The sequence below is a fragment of the Cynocephalus volans genome, chromosome 3, assembly GCF_027409185.1.
Source record: "Cynocephalus volans isolate mCynVol1 chromosome 3, mCynVol1.pri, whole genome shotgun sequence".
Classification (NCBI taxonomy): Eukaryota; Metazoa; Chordata; class Mammalia; order Dermoptera; family Cynocephalidae; genus Cynocephalus; species Cynocephalus volans.
The window spans coordinates 60,839,348-60,859,271 of NC_084462.1; the positions used below are offsets into that span (position 1 = coordinate 60,839,348).

The following is a 19,924-nucleotide window of genomic DNA, read 5'->3' on the forward strand; positions in this document are numbered from 1 at the left end:
AGGGGTCCTTGCCTGGTCTTCACATGCTCTGTACTCTTCATGGCACTGTTCTGCATGGAAGAGTCACCGTAGACCCCCAGGGGACCAAAACGCTCTTTGCACCATCGTCAGTGGACAGGACAATAGCACCTTTTGGACTGAGGGGCTCAAACTAAGGGCTAAATTTAGTCCCCAGCCCACTGGGTTGGAAACAGTTGGGAGACAGTTTTCCAGATTTTCACCTGAGATAAGTCGTATGATGACAAGCCATCTCTCTGGTGCACTTCCAACTCTGCCTGCTGTTGCTGAAGTTGCCTGTGAAACAAGTCCACAAAGAGAGTCACGAAGAGCAGAAGAGGTAGCAATAGGACCGTGCCAGAACTTTTGCCACACCCTGAAGTCCCAATGGGCAAAACCCAATGGATCTCTGAATTGTTTTCAATTTTTAGTTTATTTTTCATGCTCCAATCAAGACTCCAAGCTCTATATTTCAAGTTTAGGCTTTCATACTGAACTATTTAAGAATAAATTTTGATGTGTGACTTTATTTTATATAGGGCAAAAAGATATTACAGTAAAAAAGTATTTTTTTAAAGGTCAAATTCAGAAAGGCAGTTGAGTTTAAGACTGAATGAAGCAGTTGGCTTCAGCTAATGCTTACTTACAAACTGGTAGGAGTTTACATGATCTCATCCGATCCTCAAACTAAACTCTTATACTGGGTACTTTACGCCCATATTAAAATTAAGAAACTGGGGTTTACAGAGGTCAGGTGGTTGTCAAAGTTGGCCGACTAGAAGTGGTCAGGACAGAACAGAGCAAGGATCTGACCTAATGCTTCTGACCCCAAGGGGCCTGCTTCACTTGGGAAAGGAAAAGTCTTGTTAGAGGAAATGGCTGCTTTAAGTTGTAAACTATGGAAACTGGGCTGCTTTCAAGGGACTGTGAACCCTACAGCACAGAGCCTAAAAATGGGGCAGAATGACATGGTCTTCTTCAATTCTAAACACCAATAAGAATCACAGGCAAAAAGTTATTAGCTGTAATATGCAATTCAAATTCCTAAAAAAATTACTCCCCCCCCACCCCAGGCCTGTGAATCAATTTAAACGACTTGGGTAGAGAATTCAAGGAAAAATAAATAAACTAATCGACAAATATATATAATATATATGCATATATAATAATACATGTACATATAACATATAACACATATATGATAGATATAATAAGCAAGTTAGAGAAACATTTTCACTATTTTATTTTTAACATTCCAAATCAAGACTCCAAGCCCTGTATTTCAAGTTTAGCTGCTACACTCAACTATTGAAGAAATAATTTTGACTTATGACTTGATTTTCTACAGGGTGAAAAGATAAAATTAAAATAAAATGCTATTAAAATAATCAAAAATAAATGCAAATTAAAACAACCTTTGAAGTACGATTTTTCATCTAAGGTGGTAAAAACATGCTTAACATGGTGGCTTTATGTTGAAACTACGGTCACACTCTGTTGGGGAAGCGTGTGCAGACACACCTTTTTGGAAAGCAATACAGCAAGCCTCACTAGAAACTATGGACATGTTCACGCTCTTCTGGGTGGTCATCCTGCTGCTGGGGCTTGTACTAGGGACATTACTCAGCGGAAGGAAGGAATAGCTATCCACACAAAGTTGTCTGTAATAGGGGAGTGACTTTGTAAGCCATGTACATTAATTTTCTGAGTGACCACTGCGTAGCACTAACAGTAACCACAGTGAAGATCATCTAGAAACATGGAAGGAATGATAAGAGCGTGTCCAAGAGTTCCAGTTCAGCACAAAGTGTTACATACATTGTGATCATGGCCACAAACATTGTGTCCTATGTGGGTGACAAAATTTGAAATAGCCTCTGGCACGTGTGTGCTCCCTCCATAAGGAAGACCTCCTAGAAGAAACCCCAGTGAGAGCACCTGAAAAACTGTCTGTTTAGACTTAAGCCCAGATTAGTCATCCATTCAGTGAACTGCACTGAGACAAGTGAAATATCTATGCCAAGTCCCATGCTAGGCACTGGGGACAGAATGATGAGTCAGAACCCACAAGATCCCTGCCCTCATGGAGCTGACAGTCTCCAGGGAAGACAGAGAAGTAGCCCAGTGATTGCAGAGTGGCGAGTTAAGACCGTGATGCAGAAGAACGAGGTTCCACCCAAGCACACAGCCTGCCTCCTCATCTTCGTGTAAGAGCTCAGGGAAAAGGAAAAGGATGGAACCAGAAGCACGTGATTTCCCACCAGGCAGTCTCAGCCCCTGCTTATTACACCAGCAAAGTGGAGGCACTAAAAATACTTTTCAAAACAAATTGATATTTCAAAAATTAAAAAAAGAATCAATATAATCATCAATAGAAAAATCATAACTTTCTATATTTTCTTATGCTTACTTGATGGTTTTGCTTTATTTTACATTGATCTATATCTTGGGGGCACTATCATCTTTCATTTGCAGGGCCTCCAAAATCTGAATATAGGATTGACAGCCAGTACCTTGCCAACGTCTCTGCAATATTCCCATTGTACAGATAAAGAAACTGAGGCTCAGAGAGTTTAAATGATGTGCCCAGGCTGACACAGCTACAATATGGCACACATAGGATTCAAATCTAAGTCTCTCTGGCTGTAGACTTGGCACTCTTTCCTCTGTCCTGGGCTGCTGTCCCAGCCCAGGATAAATACTCGCAGTTGTAACAAGGACTGTTGTTCCACATCTCCCATTCCAGAGGCCTGGGCCCAACAAAGTAGCATCTTGAACCACAAGGAGGAGGAAAATCTGTTCCTTGGGTTTTACGTGGGATCGGAGCAGTGAACTCCCGCCATAGCAGAAATCTACGGACCTTCCTCCTCTCCAGGGCCCAATCTTCAACCCATAAACACTTTCCCAGGAAATAACCACTCCTATCTGTGGCTCAGCTGTGTCCAGCCCAAGCCCAAAGTCTTAGGGAGTGGGCAGGGCCACTGTGTGGGGTTGTACAGCTGTGCCCTGGGTGCCTGGCCGAGCAGTGAGTGGGGCACAAACCCAGCCCTCGCCCTGGCACGGGGCTGTGCTGCAGAGAGGAAGGCGAGTTGCTTCTGATTTGCAGAAAGGTGTGATAAGTTCCCATGGCATGAGGCTGGGGGTTTGCTCTCAGTCCTATTCCTCTTTGGGCTACTAAACCAGAGAAAGCTCCTTTCACTGAGAAGCAGAAAATAAGGTCTCAGGTGTGGCTGGCAAATCCCCAGGTCCTAACCTCACTTGCTCTGTGGTCCGGATGTCGGCCTCTCCATCCCACAACCCTTGGGTTTCCGCTTCCATAGCTGAGTGCGCATTGGAGGAAGTGCTGACCTGCAGGCCGCCCCGTCCTGAGAAGGGGCCTGCGGAGGTTTCTCAGCCATTTCACAGCCATGAGATAAAAATAAACCTCAGTGTGCTTGCAAATTCCAGAGAGGGAGAAAGCTGACCAACAGCAAGGGAGGGAAACGGGCTCCCACCGCAGCAAAGTGCTGCCCTCCATTAGCCGGAGATGAGGCTGATGACTAGAAACCCAACGCATGGAGCCTGGCTTCCTATCAGTGAGGTACAGGATGCTGGGCGGATGCTGTCAATTGCTCCTGATGCTCCCTGGACAGTGGTTTTTACTCAGCCTGAGTAAGCGGGAAAGGAGCCATTTAGGGGGGCATTCAGAGGCAGCTGTGATCGCGCCCCTAGGGGTAACTGGAGTCTGGCTGGGAGGCATCTGGGACTCAGCAGGCTCAGCTGACCAGAGGAAGGCTAATAATACCACCATGGATTGAGCGCTATCTGCATGCCTATCATGAAACACTCTGCATGTCTCTTAAGGGCTTGGAATTGATTTGATCAGGGGCAGGGAGTGGCATGGTCCCATGTGTGTTTTAGAGATGTTCCTTGGGCCATGTGGTAGGCTCACTGGGCCAGATGAAAGGCAGGGGGAGCTGATTCTTAGAACTGAAGGTCACTTGTGAGATGGCAAAGGCCTCATCTGGGGCATGGTAGAAGAGGCAGAGGAGGACACAGGCTAGAAAGACTTCCAGATAGAGCTGTGGGGCTCTGGTGTTGCACCAGGTTGTCTGTTGCAGGTGAGTGAAAGGGACCCAGGACAACTCCAGGTTTGGGGCTTGGTGACCACATGTTCCAGCCCCTTATGGGCTCTAAGCTCTGCAGAGACCAGGAATGCAACCCTTCTTTTGTACCTTCCCCTATTCTCTGCCTCCTGCTTACTTACCAAGCAGGTAAGTACCACAACCTTCACTAAATACACATGATAGTCGACTGGATCTGAGACTCAGACCCGACTCTGGGCATGGTGGGGCTCTGAGAACACACACATGCACACACTAGCACAACAAGCAGATGTGGTGATGAAAATCTATGACGATTTTGGAATGCTGCTGTCGCAGGAAAGGGGGCCAGGCCCAAGCAGATGCTAAGGGGTAACTTAGGATCACTCTCCCAAAGAGATGATGTGGAAAATAACATCATGAAAGAATAGCAGCTAGGTTGTGCAAATGCAAAAACACCAAAATGTCATATTCAGAAACAGCCCATAAAAGAGTATCGATCCCCAAACATCAAGACGGGCGCATGTTTCAAAGTTGTGCGACCAGCATGTTAAGTCAGTCTGTGTTTTTCTGGACTTCATTCTGCATTGACGTAGTAGGAAAAAATGCAGGGGTGCTAAAGAGGGCTTCTTTTCAGCAGCTTCGCACAAATGCTAAACATTAAACACTCATTTCTCCGGGAAGTTTCTTTTGGATGCTCTTGACTGAACACAACTGAGCTTGCAAAATTTTCTCCCAAATACAGAACATTTCAAGATCCTTTCCTAACAAGTCTGCCTACCGCTGGCAAAGCTCAGCCTTGCAAATTTAAAAAAGGACCAGACCATTCACAACCATGGTTATCACTGCCCTCTACCGTCCGTAGCAAACTTTTCCAACCATCTTTACCAACTGGGGACTTTTCCCGTCAGAAGACACCAGATTCAGGTTTCTGGTGTAACTCTGAGTCCCGACGGGACATTATAACGCCGTGACCTCAACTGGCTGCCAACAGCGATGGGTCTGAGGAAATACGCAGGTACTTCCATACAGAATGGTTTTTCGGTTTTGTCAGTGCTGCCTGACTTCCAGAAGAAGACAAAAGCCTAGCCGGGGCTGGTTTTAAGAGCAGGGTCTTTGCTCTTCTTCCAGGCACCCCACCCCCCAGCCCCCGCGGTGCTGTCCCCTGTGGAGCTCTCTGCAGGCCCTGGGCAAGCGTTCATTCTCTGCCTCCTCCGTTTCCACACTGTATTGTATCTGTCCCTCCCGTCTGCCCCTTCTCACGTTCTCCTTGTTATAGGTGCCCTAGTCTTAGCCTTCTGGGGACATGGGCTCCTCCCTGATGGCAGGAAACATAACGGAGCCCCCTTGGCCTGGCGCAGGCCCATGTCCTTTCATGGTATTTAGCGAATATCCACTACACTGAATGTAGTTGCAATAGGTGAGCAAGAGTTCTCCTCTTCACAGGCTTGTGCGGACCCCGGTCCCGGGATGGTCAGGGCTCCTTGTTACAGGAGCCCAAATCTTAGCCTTCCTGGAACATGTCCTTGTACAAATGTTGGAAGTGAATGAAGAATGATGAAAAAATGTAAAAATACCAAAAATCCAAAAAAGGGGAGCTTCAGTCAGTTCTTCTGCCCCAAATCTATCATACTCTGCTGGGCCCCCAGCCTGGGACCATGCTCCTTACTGCAGAGGGGATGGCCCAGACTCACTGTAGAAGTGGCTTCAATGATAGGTGGGACTGACGTTTCGGAGCAAGGCACAGGCTGTTCCCATGACACCCTAAGAGCTCAGGGAAGAGACAACCTCATCAACAGGTAACAGACAGCCTCAGAGCTCCTGGTGTGTGCAGACACCATGTACATGGCTGTGAAAATAATCAGGGAAAAGGGCACAGGAAAAGGTAAAAAAGAGGCAGAGAGGGGTGAAGGGAAGGGGGACGGGGTTGTATAAGGAGGCAGCTCTCACTAAGAACTGGTCGGTTTGTTGGCACCCCAAGGGGGGAGATTCTAGAACAGTGCCCATGATTCTGAACAGGTGGCGTGCTTGTCTGTTTGCAGGGCTTCCAGTGCAGGCAGCCTGAGCTGCTGGAGTGGGGCCATGACGGGAGGTATGAGCCGGGGGACAAAGCTACGACTTGAGTAGATGCTAAGCAGATCCGGGCTGGTGTTTTCCTCCTTCTTTCTCTCCTGGGCTCCCACTGCCCCGTCCCTGGCTCCATTAGGCCGTTGGGCACACCCTGTCTGCCTGACTCTTGTGTCTCAAGCTTCCCTGTTTTCTTCAAGGCCCTAGGGAGGTGCCTCTCTGCTCCCCAAGTGAAGAACTCCCCTTCCCATGTTGGGGAAGTGGGAAAATAAAACACCCTCGGTTTGACCAACTTTACCAAGTTTGACTAGATAAACTCAGATATAGAAAGAAATTAATAACATTAGCTGTTTGCAAACCTGGATCTATGACTTGTTATATGTGTTCCCCCCATGTTTACAACCAGGAAAGTCTTGGCTAGAAGATGGAGGTAGAAAAAGAATCAGAACATTGAGTCAGCCAAAGGAGATGTCAAGAAAGAGGAGCTGGTTAAGCAGACAATTTGGGGAGGATGACCTGTGAGAGAGCGTTACTCTGTGGTATCACTGGAGGCTGCTGGAAGAGCAATTTTGACAGTGTAGGGGCAGGAGCCGGGATGCAAGGGGTCAGGAGGAGATGAATGGTGAAGGACACACCTGGCAGGGCTGGGGGTGTGCAGCGGGGGAGAGAAAGCTGTGGTGGCTGCAGTAGATTGGCACCCCGGGGGTTCTCCAACACCAGGAAGCCCTGTGCCTGGTTGCAGGCCTTGGGAAGGAGCCTGCAGACGGACAAGACAAGGAGCGAGAGCCATGGGAGACAGAGAATGTGCTGGGAGATAAAGAAAGTCGGGGGTTCAGCCCTGGCAGGAGGAGACCCCGCCCTTGCTAGGAGCCAGAAAGGGAGGGGAGGAGAGGACTGAGAGGGACACTGTCACGGACAGCAGGGGCTTCACGAGGAGGCCCTGGCTTCTCAGTCCACTGGAAGGCAAGGCGATCTGCCCAAGTAAAAAGCAGGCAGTGCACTTAGGGGATCAATCAAGATCTGGGGCTGCCTGCAAGAGCTGGTCCAAGAAATCGCGAAGCAGCTGTCACAGCTGGCAGAGTCGCTGCTGCTGCCAACATCAGCGATAGTGACTGCAGACCACTTTTACCTGTGCCTGCCCCACAGCACTTTGAACTGAAGGGAAGGGAGTGCCATGGGGTCATCACTCAGTTCTTTTGGTCTTATAAATTGGGCGGGAAATGAGAGGGAAGAGCGAGGGAGGGAAGCAGTGATGGAGACCCACAGTCCCCCCATTCTTGCTCCCGAGCCCCTGTTTCCAGCTGCAGGTAGAGCCTGCGGGGAGAAAAGAGCCCCAAAGTAAATTCACCAGCTCTGACCCCAGAAAGGGTATGTAGATGCCAGGAGAGGGAAAAGGCAGAGCACGTACTTGACGTTGGTGTTGGTGCAGATGATGTACTCAATCTCATCAGAATAGGGGTTCTGGAACGTGAAGCTGCTGGTGCGGATCAACACCCACTCGCGGTTCTTGGTGCGGAATCGATACATGACCGACAGTACTTGGCCTTTCAGCTTAACCACCTGAGAAAACATTTGGAGAAGGAAGTCAGCGGGAGGACGGATGGTGCCAGACGGCAGGGGGAGAGGCGGCAGCAGTGCGGTCGCTGGGGAGGCCGGCAGGACTTCAGAATGGGGGCATTGTAGCTAAAAAGACAAGGACAGGGAGAGCGAGCGGAAGAGCGAGGGTGGGCAGTGAAGCCGCAGGAAGCCCTCCGTCTACTTCCCCCTGAACCAGGGCACTGCCCTGGGGTCGTTCTGTCATCACTGTGAGAAACCAACTCGCCAACACCTGTTTTATATCAGGGCTTTTTATTTAGCTTTTACAAATCAGATCATAAAAGCTGTACAAGAGCTGTGTTTCTCTTTTTGCCTTGGCCACTAGGGTCCTCTGGGTTTGGTGCTAGTACCCCCTGAAGTTGCAATCTCATTCAGGTATGTAGATTCATTGTATTCATGGGCTTATTTCTTCATATCTCACCTTAAAAACTCTTATCCTCTGTTTAACACGGTAAAATGCATGAAATTTACTCTTTGGGAGGAGATGTGATAAAATGATAAATTTGTGTGAATTATTTACTTGTATGTCTCTCTGTATTACTACTTTTATATTGCAGTATGGTTTCCAACATACTTTCAAACGTATCACCTCAGGTCTATCTTCACAAGAGTCAGGTGAGGTGGGCTTTGCAATTTACAGATAACAATACTGAGGTTCAGAGAAATTAAATACATAGTCCTAGATCAGACACCTATGATGGAAAAGCTGAGGCAGGAGCCAAGATCTTCCTTCCAAATCACAAGCCTGCACAGCTCTCCCTGTTGCTCTGTGTAGACACACATACTCAGACACATGCAGCAACACAAAGACATGCACAGACACGTGTGTGGGTGAAGGGAGCATGCAGGTGCAGCTCCCGCAGCTGGAGACAACGTAAGAGACTGGGTATGTTAAGCCACTAGGACAAGATTAGGTGGGCAAGAGTTCTCCTCTCCACAGGCTTGTGCAGACCACAGATCCTGGGACTGGTCAGGGCTGGTAAATCTCTGGGCCCGTGGTAGTCGGGCTTGCCTGACCAAGAGATCACGGAGTGATTACAGAAAAGAATGGGGATCTGGTCCCGGGGGCCAAGAAGGCCTGACCCCCCTTTTCCTAACACTCACTGCACTTGTAGTTTATTCCCTATGGGATGTCTGTTGTCTCTACCAGAGTGTACATGGCATGGGGAGGGGGACATCCTGGTCACCCGAGTCTCCCCCTGCCTCCAGCCCAGTGCCCTGTAGGGAGCAGGTGCTCAGGCACATGGCCTGGGATGATGCAGCCAGGGTGACCATCCTCTTTTTGCACTGTCCCTGGGGAAGCCAGACAGATCCAAGCCTGAGGGTGGCAGACAGGGTTCCCTGGTGGGGAACCCCTGAGGCTGGGAGGCCTTCCCTGACCCATGCAAGGAGGCAGAACTGTGGGGTAAGGTAAGGCTGGCACACTCAGAGGATGCTGTCTGACAGCAAGTCTGCAGCCCCAGCTGGAATCTGGCTCTTTCCTGATAGGAGCCAGAGGTCAAGGCCATGTGTCCCTCAGGTCAGCATTCTGAGGGCCTCCCATGGGGACTGCTCTGTGTCTTTACCAAATGCAGGGGAAATAGGCAGCCACTCTGCATGTTTTGAGACCCACATCCTCTGCACTCAAAAGGAGTGCCTGGAGGGGGTCTTTTGTGTTTCTTCTAACTGGAATGCCTCAGATGGTGTGAAATTTTTTAACCCCATGTAACAAACACATGGAAGACACTGCCTGTGTGCAAAGCTTGGCCCTAGGAGCTATGGACAGAGAACAGAAGAAGGGAGCCGACAGTTCTGCAGACTCCCAGGGGATGAGTGATAGGCTAAGCATTTTGTGTATCTGGAAAGTGAGCCTCAAGGGAGACAAATACCCTGCCCAAGGCCTCAGGACCAAGGAGTGGCAGAAGAAGGACCGGATCCTAGATCTACCCAACCCCAATGCCCCTTTCACGAATCTTTATTGCCAAGGCAGAATCTCTGTCCTCAAAGAGCTTTTCACCCAGCAGGGGCAGGACAGACGTGTAGATAATTGTATCCAGAGACAGAACGCTAAACACCACTACACAAATGAAAGATCAAGCACCATGGGGTTACCAAGAGAACAAGGAGAGACAGACTGCAGTGAGGATCCAGAAAGGCTCCTGGAGGGAGCTGGGGTTTGGAGCACAGTGGGAGGGTGGGTGAAATGTTGGCAAGTGACATTGGCTGGGGGGCAGGGGAGGTGCTCTCCTGGCAGAAAGAACAGCAGGAGCAAATCTTGTGTCTGGGAATCTGAGATGCAATGGGGGACTGGACTGTGCATGTAAAGCAGTGTGGGGAACCCGGTCCAGGCCTTGAGACCAGAGTCATGCCTCTGACTGTGCTTAATTCAGATGCAATGCTAGTTACATGAAACTGCAAATACTGAACATAAACCCCAGCTTAGCCTGGCTCTTCATGAAAACAGTCCTCTTCATCATCATCTTCTTCATCATCATCATCATCATCATCATCATCATCATCATCATCATCATCACAGAAGGTGTCAGAGGAGAAAGGAGAAGGAAAGGATGGGAGCCTGCTTTAAATTCCACTGGGTTCAGCTCTTACATCTGACTTCCAGGTAAACTGTGATCCAGAGAGAGAATCCAAAAGTAGATGCAAGATTCCCAGCCCCCAGGCTGGCATGCTTTCACTGCACCAAACTCAAATTCCTTGCAAACTTGATCGTGTTCTAAGGGTCTCCTGTCTGAGCTATTCAAATGCTTTTGTTTAAATCCAGAGTTCAAGAGCTGGCTCTTAGCCGACATAGCTGCCTGCCTCTGTGCTTTTGCAAGATTAAGCTGCTTCCCTTTATCATTATCTGTCCCCCACCTCAGCTGCCAGTGGCTGGAGCCCAAAGAACACACACAAGGGTCCAAGATCTGGCGTGTTCCAGAGTATCTCTGCAGCTACATGGCTGCTGCCCACTGAGCCTGGGGCCAGGCTGGGGCTGGGCTGCCGGCCCGTGGGTGTTGCTACCTTGGCTTCCCCTCCCGCCCAAGGAATGAGGTGGCTGCTCACAGAGCAAGAGTTACCAAAGCTGGACACCGGGATGAGATCAGATGTTAAATTTCTTCTTTTTCTTTTCAAAACCAACAAGGTTCTAATAGCATCAGGAGTTTAAAGTCTCAGATGTGCTGTCAGAAGGGAGGCAGACCTGTGCTCCAGCTCTGGCTCTGTTACTGACTTGCTGTGTGACCCAGGGCAGGCAACTGAACCTCAGTGTCTACTGTGAAAAAGTGGGGATGACAACACTTGCTGTGCAGGGTTGAGGATGACATAGGGTATGAAAAAGGGTCTGGCTCATTACTGGGCACAGAATGGAGGTCCCATCACTGTTAGAGCTTCATTACCATAGAGCTGGAAAAACGAAGCCACGCCAACCCAAACCTAACTATGCCAGACTATGCGAAGTTTATCATCATTTCCACATATTTAGCAAACATATGGCATAAAATGACGTATTCTTGTAATGTTTAACCATTCTAATTTCACGTCTTTCCAAAACAAAGCCACCTGCTATGGGTTCTGATCCATTTAAACTGCTTTATTAAAAGCCACTCTTATGCCGGACTCTACACGTGATGGTGGAGAAGATGATGAAAAACACAGATGTGGGGTCTGCTTGCAGGAAGGTTAGGTTTTAGTGGAGAAGATAGAAAATAATAATAATGATAAGCAAGCCAATGGACAAACAAATAAAGCTGGGGTAGTTGTTGTAGAGGAAAAACAGGGGCTGAGAAGGAGTTTGAGGGCTTTTAGCTAGGGAAGTCCTTGATGGCATCTCTGAGATGACATGAGTTGAAACCTAAAAAATAAGAAGACATCAGTCTCATAAAGAGTGAGGGAAAAGCATTCCAGTCAGGGGAACAACACATACAAAGGCCCTGAGGTAGGAAAAAGCATGTTCAAGAAACCAAAAGGCCAGTGTGACTGGAGAGCAGGATCCAAATGAGGATGGGATAGGACGAGGTTCACACACAGCATGAAGCTACAGTAAGGAGCTTGGATTGGATTCTAGAGGCCCTGAAAAGCCGCTGGCAGGTTTTAAGTAAAGACATGGCAAAACCTAATTTATGTTTTCAGAATGACTTGGAGTGGGGTGAGAAAAAATGCAGAAAAACCAGAAAGAAAGTTATTGTAGTAGTCAAAATGGGAGATGGGGGTGGCCTGGCCAAGGTGGGTGGGGGCGAAGAAAGAGAGGAAGGATGGATTGTGGATGTCTTTGGTGGAATCACAGGAGGACTTGCTGAGGCTGGATGCACAGAGTGAGATTAAGGGAAGAGTGAAGGAGTTTCTGGCCTGAGAGAGTGGGTGGACGGTGGTGTGAGGGAGACGGGGCTGTGAGAGGAGAATCAAGCATTCTGCGTTAGGGTTATTGGGCACGCAAGTGGAGGTGTGGAGTAGGTGCCTGGCTATATGCAGGTGCGGAGCTGGATGGACAGTCTGGGCTGGGGCTGTCTAATGGACACTAGAGAGAGAAAAGAACAGAAGGCAGATGAAGGACAGAGCCCTGGGGCATCACAGCTTATGGAAGAAGGCACTTTTAAATGACTGAGGAGGGAATTTAAATTCCTTAGCATGGTATATGAGGTTTTCCATAATTTGGTCTCACCAAGCTCATTTTTTACCACTGCCCACCTCCTCCTTACAAGTCGGCTGGTGTCACTCCAGCCCCAAGGAACTGTTTATGCCTCTCCCAATAGGCCATATTCTTTTGCATCCCTGATGCTGCCCCTCGGTCTGGAATGTTCTCTCATTTCTTCTGTGCTCACCCTTTAAGATCCATCCCAATTGTTCCCTCCCCTGGGAGACGTTCCTGCCTCTTCCCCACAGATTTGGCCTCTCCATCCTCTGTTCTCTGCAACATTTTCTGCATGATCCTTAGAGCTCTTCTGTTACAGTGATTCCTTCCTCCACTAGACTGTGAGCTCCTACCCTGACTGATGTCTCAGGTAGAATTTTATAGCCTGCTTGGCACACAGTAGGACTGCTGTCCTGCCAGCCACAGTCACATGTACCCAGGCTATGTATTGGCTGTAAGCAGGTGTCGGCAGTACCTGCTGGAAGCTCTCACGCAGATGGCTCTGATCCTCAGGGTGGCAGAATTCCAAAATGTCCTTTCCCAGAAGATCCTAAATAAAAGAGAAAATGATAATCCCAAATTTAATAATCCCAAATTCCATTTCTAATTATTTATATACTCACTGTTAGATAACAGTGTTCAATTACATCTCTTTCAGCCCATCTCCTTTAGCCTGCCCCACAACAGATTAAAAAAACATGGATGCAAATTTTCCCTGGGAGCCACCATGGAGCTGGCTTCCTGGTATCCATCCTAAGTTCCTTTGGCATGCTCAATACCAATTTCTAAGGCATTAGATAAGCAGCTTCAGAATGCAATTTTATTTTTTGTTTGCCTTGGAGAGGCAAACTGTAATAAACATATTTTAATAAACATAAAAAGAGAGCAAAATGATAGCACAAGGACAGATGTGTTGCCTATGAAAACTGAAATTGTTTAAATGTGGAAACTGTAGCTCTCTTGTGGCTGCAGAAATGAGGTTACCATAAAGTAACTGTACTTGTTAAAAGCCTGTTTAATTACTAGTCTATGTTTTATTCAAAGGACCTAATATTAACCCAAAACAAAAGTGTTTTTCACAACAAAACAGACCAAAGAAGATAAACTGTCAAAAACCAACTTCATTTGTATCATAAGAAAGTGGTCCAGTTGGAAGTGCCTTAAACAGCAAAAGACTTAAACGAACTCATTGGTCAGAACCCAAATTAGCAAAGGACCTAAGTGTGAGCTGACTATGACAATGGAGGGGAAGTCTCATCTGCATGCCAAGAAGCATCCAGATGCTCATGGAAGGTGCCAGTGGATGAATGGATTTGGCTGGAAATATATTGCCTGAGAAGCAATGGTGAATTTAAAAACAAACCAACTTTCCTCTTTATTCTGTCCAAGAATCTGAAAGTTTGCATGAATCTAGAGATGCAGAATTATGTGAAGGGTTCCAATATTCCCGGTTTCAAATGTTTCTAGTTCTAAAATATACATGTAATTAAAATACATATTCATGTCAACATATGCCAAACTTTGTTCTTCAGAACAGAGATCTCTTTCAACTTTTTAAAAAAAATGCTTTTATTTTGAAAGAAATTTAAATGTATAGAAAAGTTGCAAGGATAGTACAGTAAACAATTATATATTCTTCACACAGACTCAATGATTGCCAGTATTTTGCCATATTTGCATTTTCTTTCTTCATATATATACACATGAATACTACACACATATGCATATATATATTAACAATTTCTTGCTGAACCATTTAAAAGTAAGTTGCAGACACCTTGACACTTCTCCCCAAAGTATCTTAGCATGTATCTCATGGAAATATGTTATCTTACAAAACACAACATACCATGCTGTACTCAAGAGAATCAATAGTTATTTGATAAAATCACCCAATATTTGCATATTAACATTTCAGTGGTCTCACAAATGTCTTTTCTAGTTATATGTTTTCAGGCTCAGGACACAGTTAAAGCTCTCACTTTGCATATTGTTGTTTTATCTCTTTGGTTTATCTTAATTTGGGACAACCACTCCTGCCTTTTTGTGTTTCTCATGACACTGACTTTTTTATTTTTTAGCACAGTCCTTTTTTTTTCAGCAGCTGGCCAGTGTGGGGATCTGCACTATTGATCTTGATCTTGGTGTTATCAACACTGAACACCACGCTCTAACCAACTGAGCTAACCTAACTGGCCAGCCGTAGAACAAAAACCTGAAAATGTTACCCCTGTAAAAAGGGTTTCCAAACACAGCTGAGAAACAAGAGGCTAGGCAGAATTAAGTGGGTATCTTTACAAGACTTTGTAGAGTCTTTCACTTAATAAGCTTTGTAATAAAAATTAATTTATCAGAGAGCTCCTTTTTAGCAGACCATCTTAACTCTAGTTTGTGAAAAATCAGCTAGAGAAAAGAAAGGCCAGGGCAAAGAATGAAAAGTTAATTTTAAGAGGAGGAGTTGTTTGCCATGTCCTTCCTTGCTTTGGGAGGATACCACTCCCACCAGGCAGGGCACATGGATCCTTATTCTGCTTCCCTACACTGTCATGGTGTGGTATCTTGAACAAATGAGACAAGTATGTTTTAAGGAAAGTTCAATCTCTAGGCAACTGCCATGAGCTCAAAACTATTTACTGACCTGGGGTTGGTAGCCAATCACACTGATACATCTTGGATCCACAAATGTGATGATTCCATCAGGGTTATGCCGGGATAAAAACTCTGTGGGCACCGACATCCCATTCATGTCCATGCACACGGGAGAGCTGGTCACCTTGAATGGGGAAAATCCTGGTGAGGTGGTGTTGACAGAGACGGTAGGAATAATCCATGTCGATTTAATTTCGCACATCCTTCCATGAGATTAGTACAATGAGTCTAAAGTATTCAGTATCCCCCACCATGTCTCTAACTGTAACCGTGGGGCACTTTCTTTATTTCAGGGCTTCAGTTTCCTTACCAGCCAATAGGAATAACGAAACCTATAATCTCACAGGGTGATTGTGAGGTTCAAAAGAGACACTGCATGTTAAACCTCAGCACAAGGCCTGGCACGTAGTTGGTGCTCAAAAAATGTTAACACTCTTCCCTTCTCCTGCCTTCCCTTTATTAAGGATGGCAAGTGGGCCTAAGGAACTGGATAAAATTAGTGGAAAGTATACATTTGTGGACCAAATTTACCCAAATATTCTTTCTTCACCTATCTGCGAGGAGGACCCAGTGCTTTTATATGTGAATGAAACTGCTTATTCGTTTGTCTGAAAATGGTCAGACCTAGGAAAGCAGGGACATGAAAGATGAATGTCCTCTGAACATGTCTATCATGTCTCCCCTCACCAGTATGGAGAAGACCCTCTGTCACCGGAGAACAAACAGTCCAGTTGATTGAGTGGTTATGGCGTGCCAGGCATTGTGCATATTTAATTTTCACAAGACAAAAAGGACCCATCTCCCACCCTTGAGGAGCTTGCAGGGAACGAGCAGGTGCTCAGCTGACTGTACTGAAACAGACAGTGAGAGAATGACAGTGGGGAGGACTCAGTGCTGTGAGAGCAGGGAGGAGTGATGATGAATTTGGACTGAGGAGACTGGGAAGTCATTTTATCTGGGTCTTGAAGGGTGAGTAGGTAGGAAGCACACAGGAAGAGAAGGAATTCTGAAAGAAGAACAGGGAAATACAAGACAGAAGAAACAGACCACGAACACCCACAGGGGTGGGGAAGTGCGCGGTGGGTTTACGGAAAGGACAACCATGTGGTCTGGGAATAGGATGTGGTGAGAAGGGAAGGAGATGCGATTGTAACGATGAGTTTACACGTTATCCTGTAGACCCTGGGGAAGCATTCAAGGTGTGATGTGAGCAGAACTCGACTTTGCATAACTGGCACAAGCACGGGGGGGGGGGGGGGTTGGACCAGTGCAACCCCTCAATGCAGCCAGAATTCTGTTGCTTATAGTTCACAGTCCCCTTGTCTTCTCCTAGATTTGACCTTAGCCTTGTCCCACAGAGGGAGACACAGAACCCACCAACTACTGAGTTCATGAAAGATCAGAACAGGCATCCACAACTATAGTCTCTTGCTCTTTCCAACAATAATCCCTGATCTGAGATTAAAAAGGCTATGAGTTTTTACCTGGAGTCTCCCGATTGCCACAAGGCAATATTTACTGCCTTGTCCTACATCAGCATCTTCTTCAGGTATAGTCATTCCTGAAATGGGAAGAGCCAGTCATCAACAACATGCCCAAGATGAATGGAAAAGGTGGGAAAATGTCCATGATTTTACTTATGCAATCAAAAACACAGATCCACTGTTGGCCGGTCAGTGTTGGGAAGCAAGCCAATGAATTAACTAGCCCCTCACTCATTTGCTGCTCCTCTCTGTACCTGGTGTCTTTTGGTAATTTCATGGTACATTATCATCCACATCTGTAGGAGATGCAAAGGAAATTAAGGAAGGTGAAAAGGAAATAATTCACCTATACATTTGCACAAGTTGGCCAAAACATTTAGTTAGGAAAGAAATTTCAGTAAGAAGCCTATATGGGTCTTTCAGGGTATGTAAATATTTCACTTATCTGTTGACAAAGAATCAAACCAAGACCATCAGAAACAAAAGGAAAAACAAAAATAAGCAAATAAAACCCGCCAAAGCAGAAGTTACTCACTTGCCAAGCAAGAGAACACAATCAGTGTTTCCCTGTTGTGGGGACATTCAGGGGTTTTCAAGGGCTAGGAAGGAGAAATTGGTGATGGTTATGCCAATTAAGCTCTGAAAACCAGTACTCCAAATAGGAAGGAATTGGTTAAAATAACCCTAATTGTTCATTAGTCAGAAAAAAGTCTTCTGTTTGGCCCAGTAAGGGTATGGCATCCGGGGTCCCTCCAGGTGCAAGCTTCTTGAATATCTGTAGCTGGTTAGAACTGTTGTAGTGAAAACAAGCTTTCTGTTTTGATTCCTCCTGGGCAAGTGCTGTTAAGCAGAAAATTTCCTTTTACACTGCATAACACTTAACATAAATACTTCCACACTAAGTCAGACTGGAGGTTCACAGGGATAGAGTCACACAAGAACAGTGGCAACCCATCACTGTAGACTTTGAAGGGCTTTTAGATAGAGCATCACTGTGGTCCTAAGAGCCAGAGAAATGTCACTCCTTCCTCATCCCCACTACACCCTCCCCTCTTCTTTCCATTTCTGCCCCATCCACCTCCAGTAGGAAACCAATCCCTTTAGTTTCTGGTTTATCCTTGCTGAATTTCTTTTGCACACACAAGATACATGTGTATTTTCCTATATCCTTTTCTTTGTTCTATGAAGAGCAATGTACTGTAGATACTCTTTTGGGCTTTGCTTATTGCACTTAACAGTATGTCCTGCAATTCACTCCATATTCATTCATAGAACTCTTCCTCAATTCTCTTTTAGAACTGCATAGCGCCTCATTGCGTCAACGTGCCATGGTTTATTCAACCACTCTTGCATGTGTGAACATTTAGGTGTTTCCAATATTTCGCAATTAGAAACAATGTTGCAATAATAACCTTGTGCATATGTATTCTCCTATCATTGGTGGTGTATCTTCAGGGCAGATTCCTAGACGTGGGATTGCTGGGTCAAAAAGTAAGCACATGTGTGGTTTTGTTCTGCCAAATTTCCCTCCAGAAGGGTTGCACCAATTTGTGTTCCCACAGCAACGTATGGGAGGCCTGTTTCCCCACAGTCTTGGCCAACAGCATGTGTTGTCACATTATTTAATTTTTGTCAGTCTGGCAGGTGACAAATGATATTTTAATGTTGTCTCTATTTTCATTTCTCTAATTATGAGCGAGTTTGAACATTATTTTATATGTTTGAGGATCATTTTTACATCTTGTGTTTCAGCGAATTGTCTGCTCATATCTCTTCCCCAGTTTTCTATTGGGATTTTGGTCTTTTGACTCAATTTTAAAGAGTTCTCTCTATATTAGGGATATTAAGCCTTTGTGGTCTATGTTGTATGTTCTTCCAGGTGGTTCCATCTTTTGGCTTTGCTTACGGTGATTTAAATTTTTAAAAATTTTTATGTAGTGACATTCATCAGCCTTTTATTTTATTACCTCTGGGGTCTGTCATAGTTAGAAAGCCATTTCCCACACAAAGGTTAAAGAGAAATTCACCCTTGTTTTCCTCTGCTACTTTTATGGTTTCATTTTTTACATTTAGATCCCTGACCTATTCAGAGTTATTCTTGTGTAGGGTGTGAGATATGAATCTAATTTAATCTTTTTCTAAATGACTATCCAGTTGCCCCACAAACATTTATTTAAAATGCTGTGATTTGAGATGTCACCTTTATCAAATGATAAAGTCCTAATTTTGATCTTTCTCTTCTCTTCCACTGGCCAACTGCCTATGCACCAGTACCACACCATTTTAATTACAGAGGCTTTATTGTATGTTTTAATGTCTAGCAGGACTCTTCCTCTCTTGTAGGTTTTTTATTTTCAGCATTTTCTTGACTATCTTAAAGGTTTGTTTTCCCACACAAACTTTAGTATTAACTTGTCTAACTCCATAAAATAGTTTGATAATATTTTTATTAGGGTTGCATTGAATTTGTAAATTGACTTCAGGAGAACTGACATGTATATAATGTCTAGTTGTCCTGACCAAGAACAAGGGTTGCTTTCCCATTTGTTTAGCTTACTTTTGTGTTTTTCAGGTGTGTTATAAAATTTTCCTCATATATACTTGTACTTTTAATACTTATTAAAATTATTCTTAAAGGGCTGGCCGGTTAGCTCAGTTGATTAGAGCATGGTGGTGCTGATAACTCCAAGGTCTAGGGTTCGATCCCTATACAGGCCAGACACACACACACACACAAAAATTATTCTTAAGTATTTCATCTTCTTTGTTGCTACTGTAAATGGGGTTTTCTCTACTACTATACCCTCTGTTTATCATTTATGTATGTGAAGGCTATTGATTTTTGTATAGTAACATTGTATAGTGATACTTCACTGAATTATTGTTTCAGTTAGTTTTATCATTAATTTGCAATCTGAAAACAGAGACAGTTTTCCTTCTTTTTCACATACTTTTTGCCTCTGATTTCTCTTAATTGTATGGATTAATATCTCTATTACAATATTGAATAGCAGTAGAGTTAGTGGGCATTCTTACCTTGTTTCTGTCTTAGTGCAAATATCTCAAGGGTTCCTTCACTAAATAAGATACCATCTTTTGGACTAACATATAACACACACACATAAATCATGTTAAGAAATTATCCTTCAATTATTGTTTAGCATTTTTGCAAATCTCTTTAGTGCCTACTTAATATTGGACAGCTACATTCTAATACCTGCTGTACTTAATCTGTTACAATATGTTGTTTTAGCTGACGCGTATGCAAAAATATGGCCTCACATATTTCTTCAAAAGAAAAGGGAGAAGCTTTTCAGAATATTGTGAATATTCTTCTTTAGCATTTTTCCAAATCTTCACAAGTGGTAGTCGACTTAAAGGTTTATTGCAATATAAAATCCAAAACTATATCAATGAATTTTTCATCCCATCATATTAAAATAGAT

General features: G+C 45.1%; 1 protein-coding gene across 1 annotated transcript in view; it reads right to left on the minus strand.

Annotated features, from left to right (window-relative positions):
- ARNT2 (aryl hydrocarbon receptor nuclear translocator 2) overlaps window positions 1–19,924 on the minus strand; it is a 135,628-nt gene that overhangs the window by 23,019 nt on the left and 92,685 nt on the right. Inside the window, exons 8-12 of the mRNA XM_063089501.1 lie at window positions 16,479–16,555; window positions 14,984–15,118; window positions 12,821–12,895; window positions 7,555–7,706; window positions 222–294 (exon numbers count right to left, since the gene is read on the minus strand). Coding sequence (XP_062945571.1) covers window positions 222–294; window positions 7,555–7,706; window positions 12,821–12,895; window positions 14,984–15,118; window positions 16,479–16,555 — 512 coding nt within the window. The remainder of the gene's footprint in view (window positions 1–221; window positions 295–7,554; window positions 7,707–12,820; window positions 12,896–14,983; window positions 15,119–16,478; window positions 16,556–19,924) is intronic.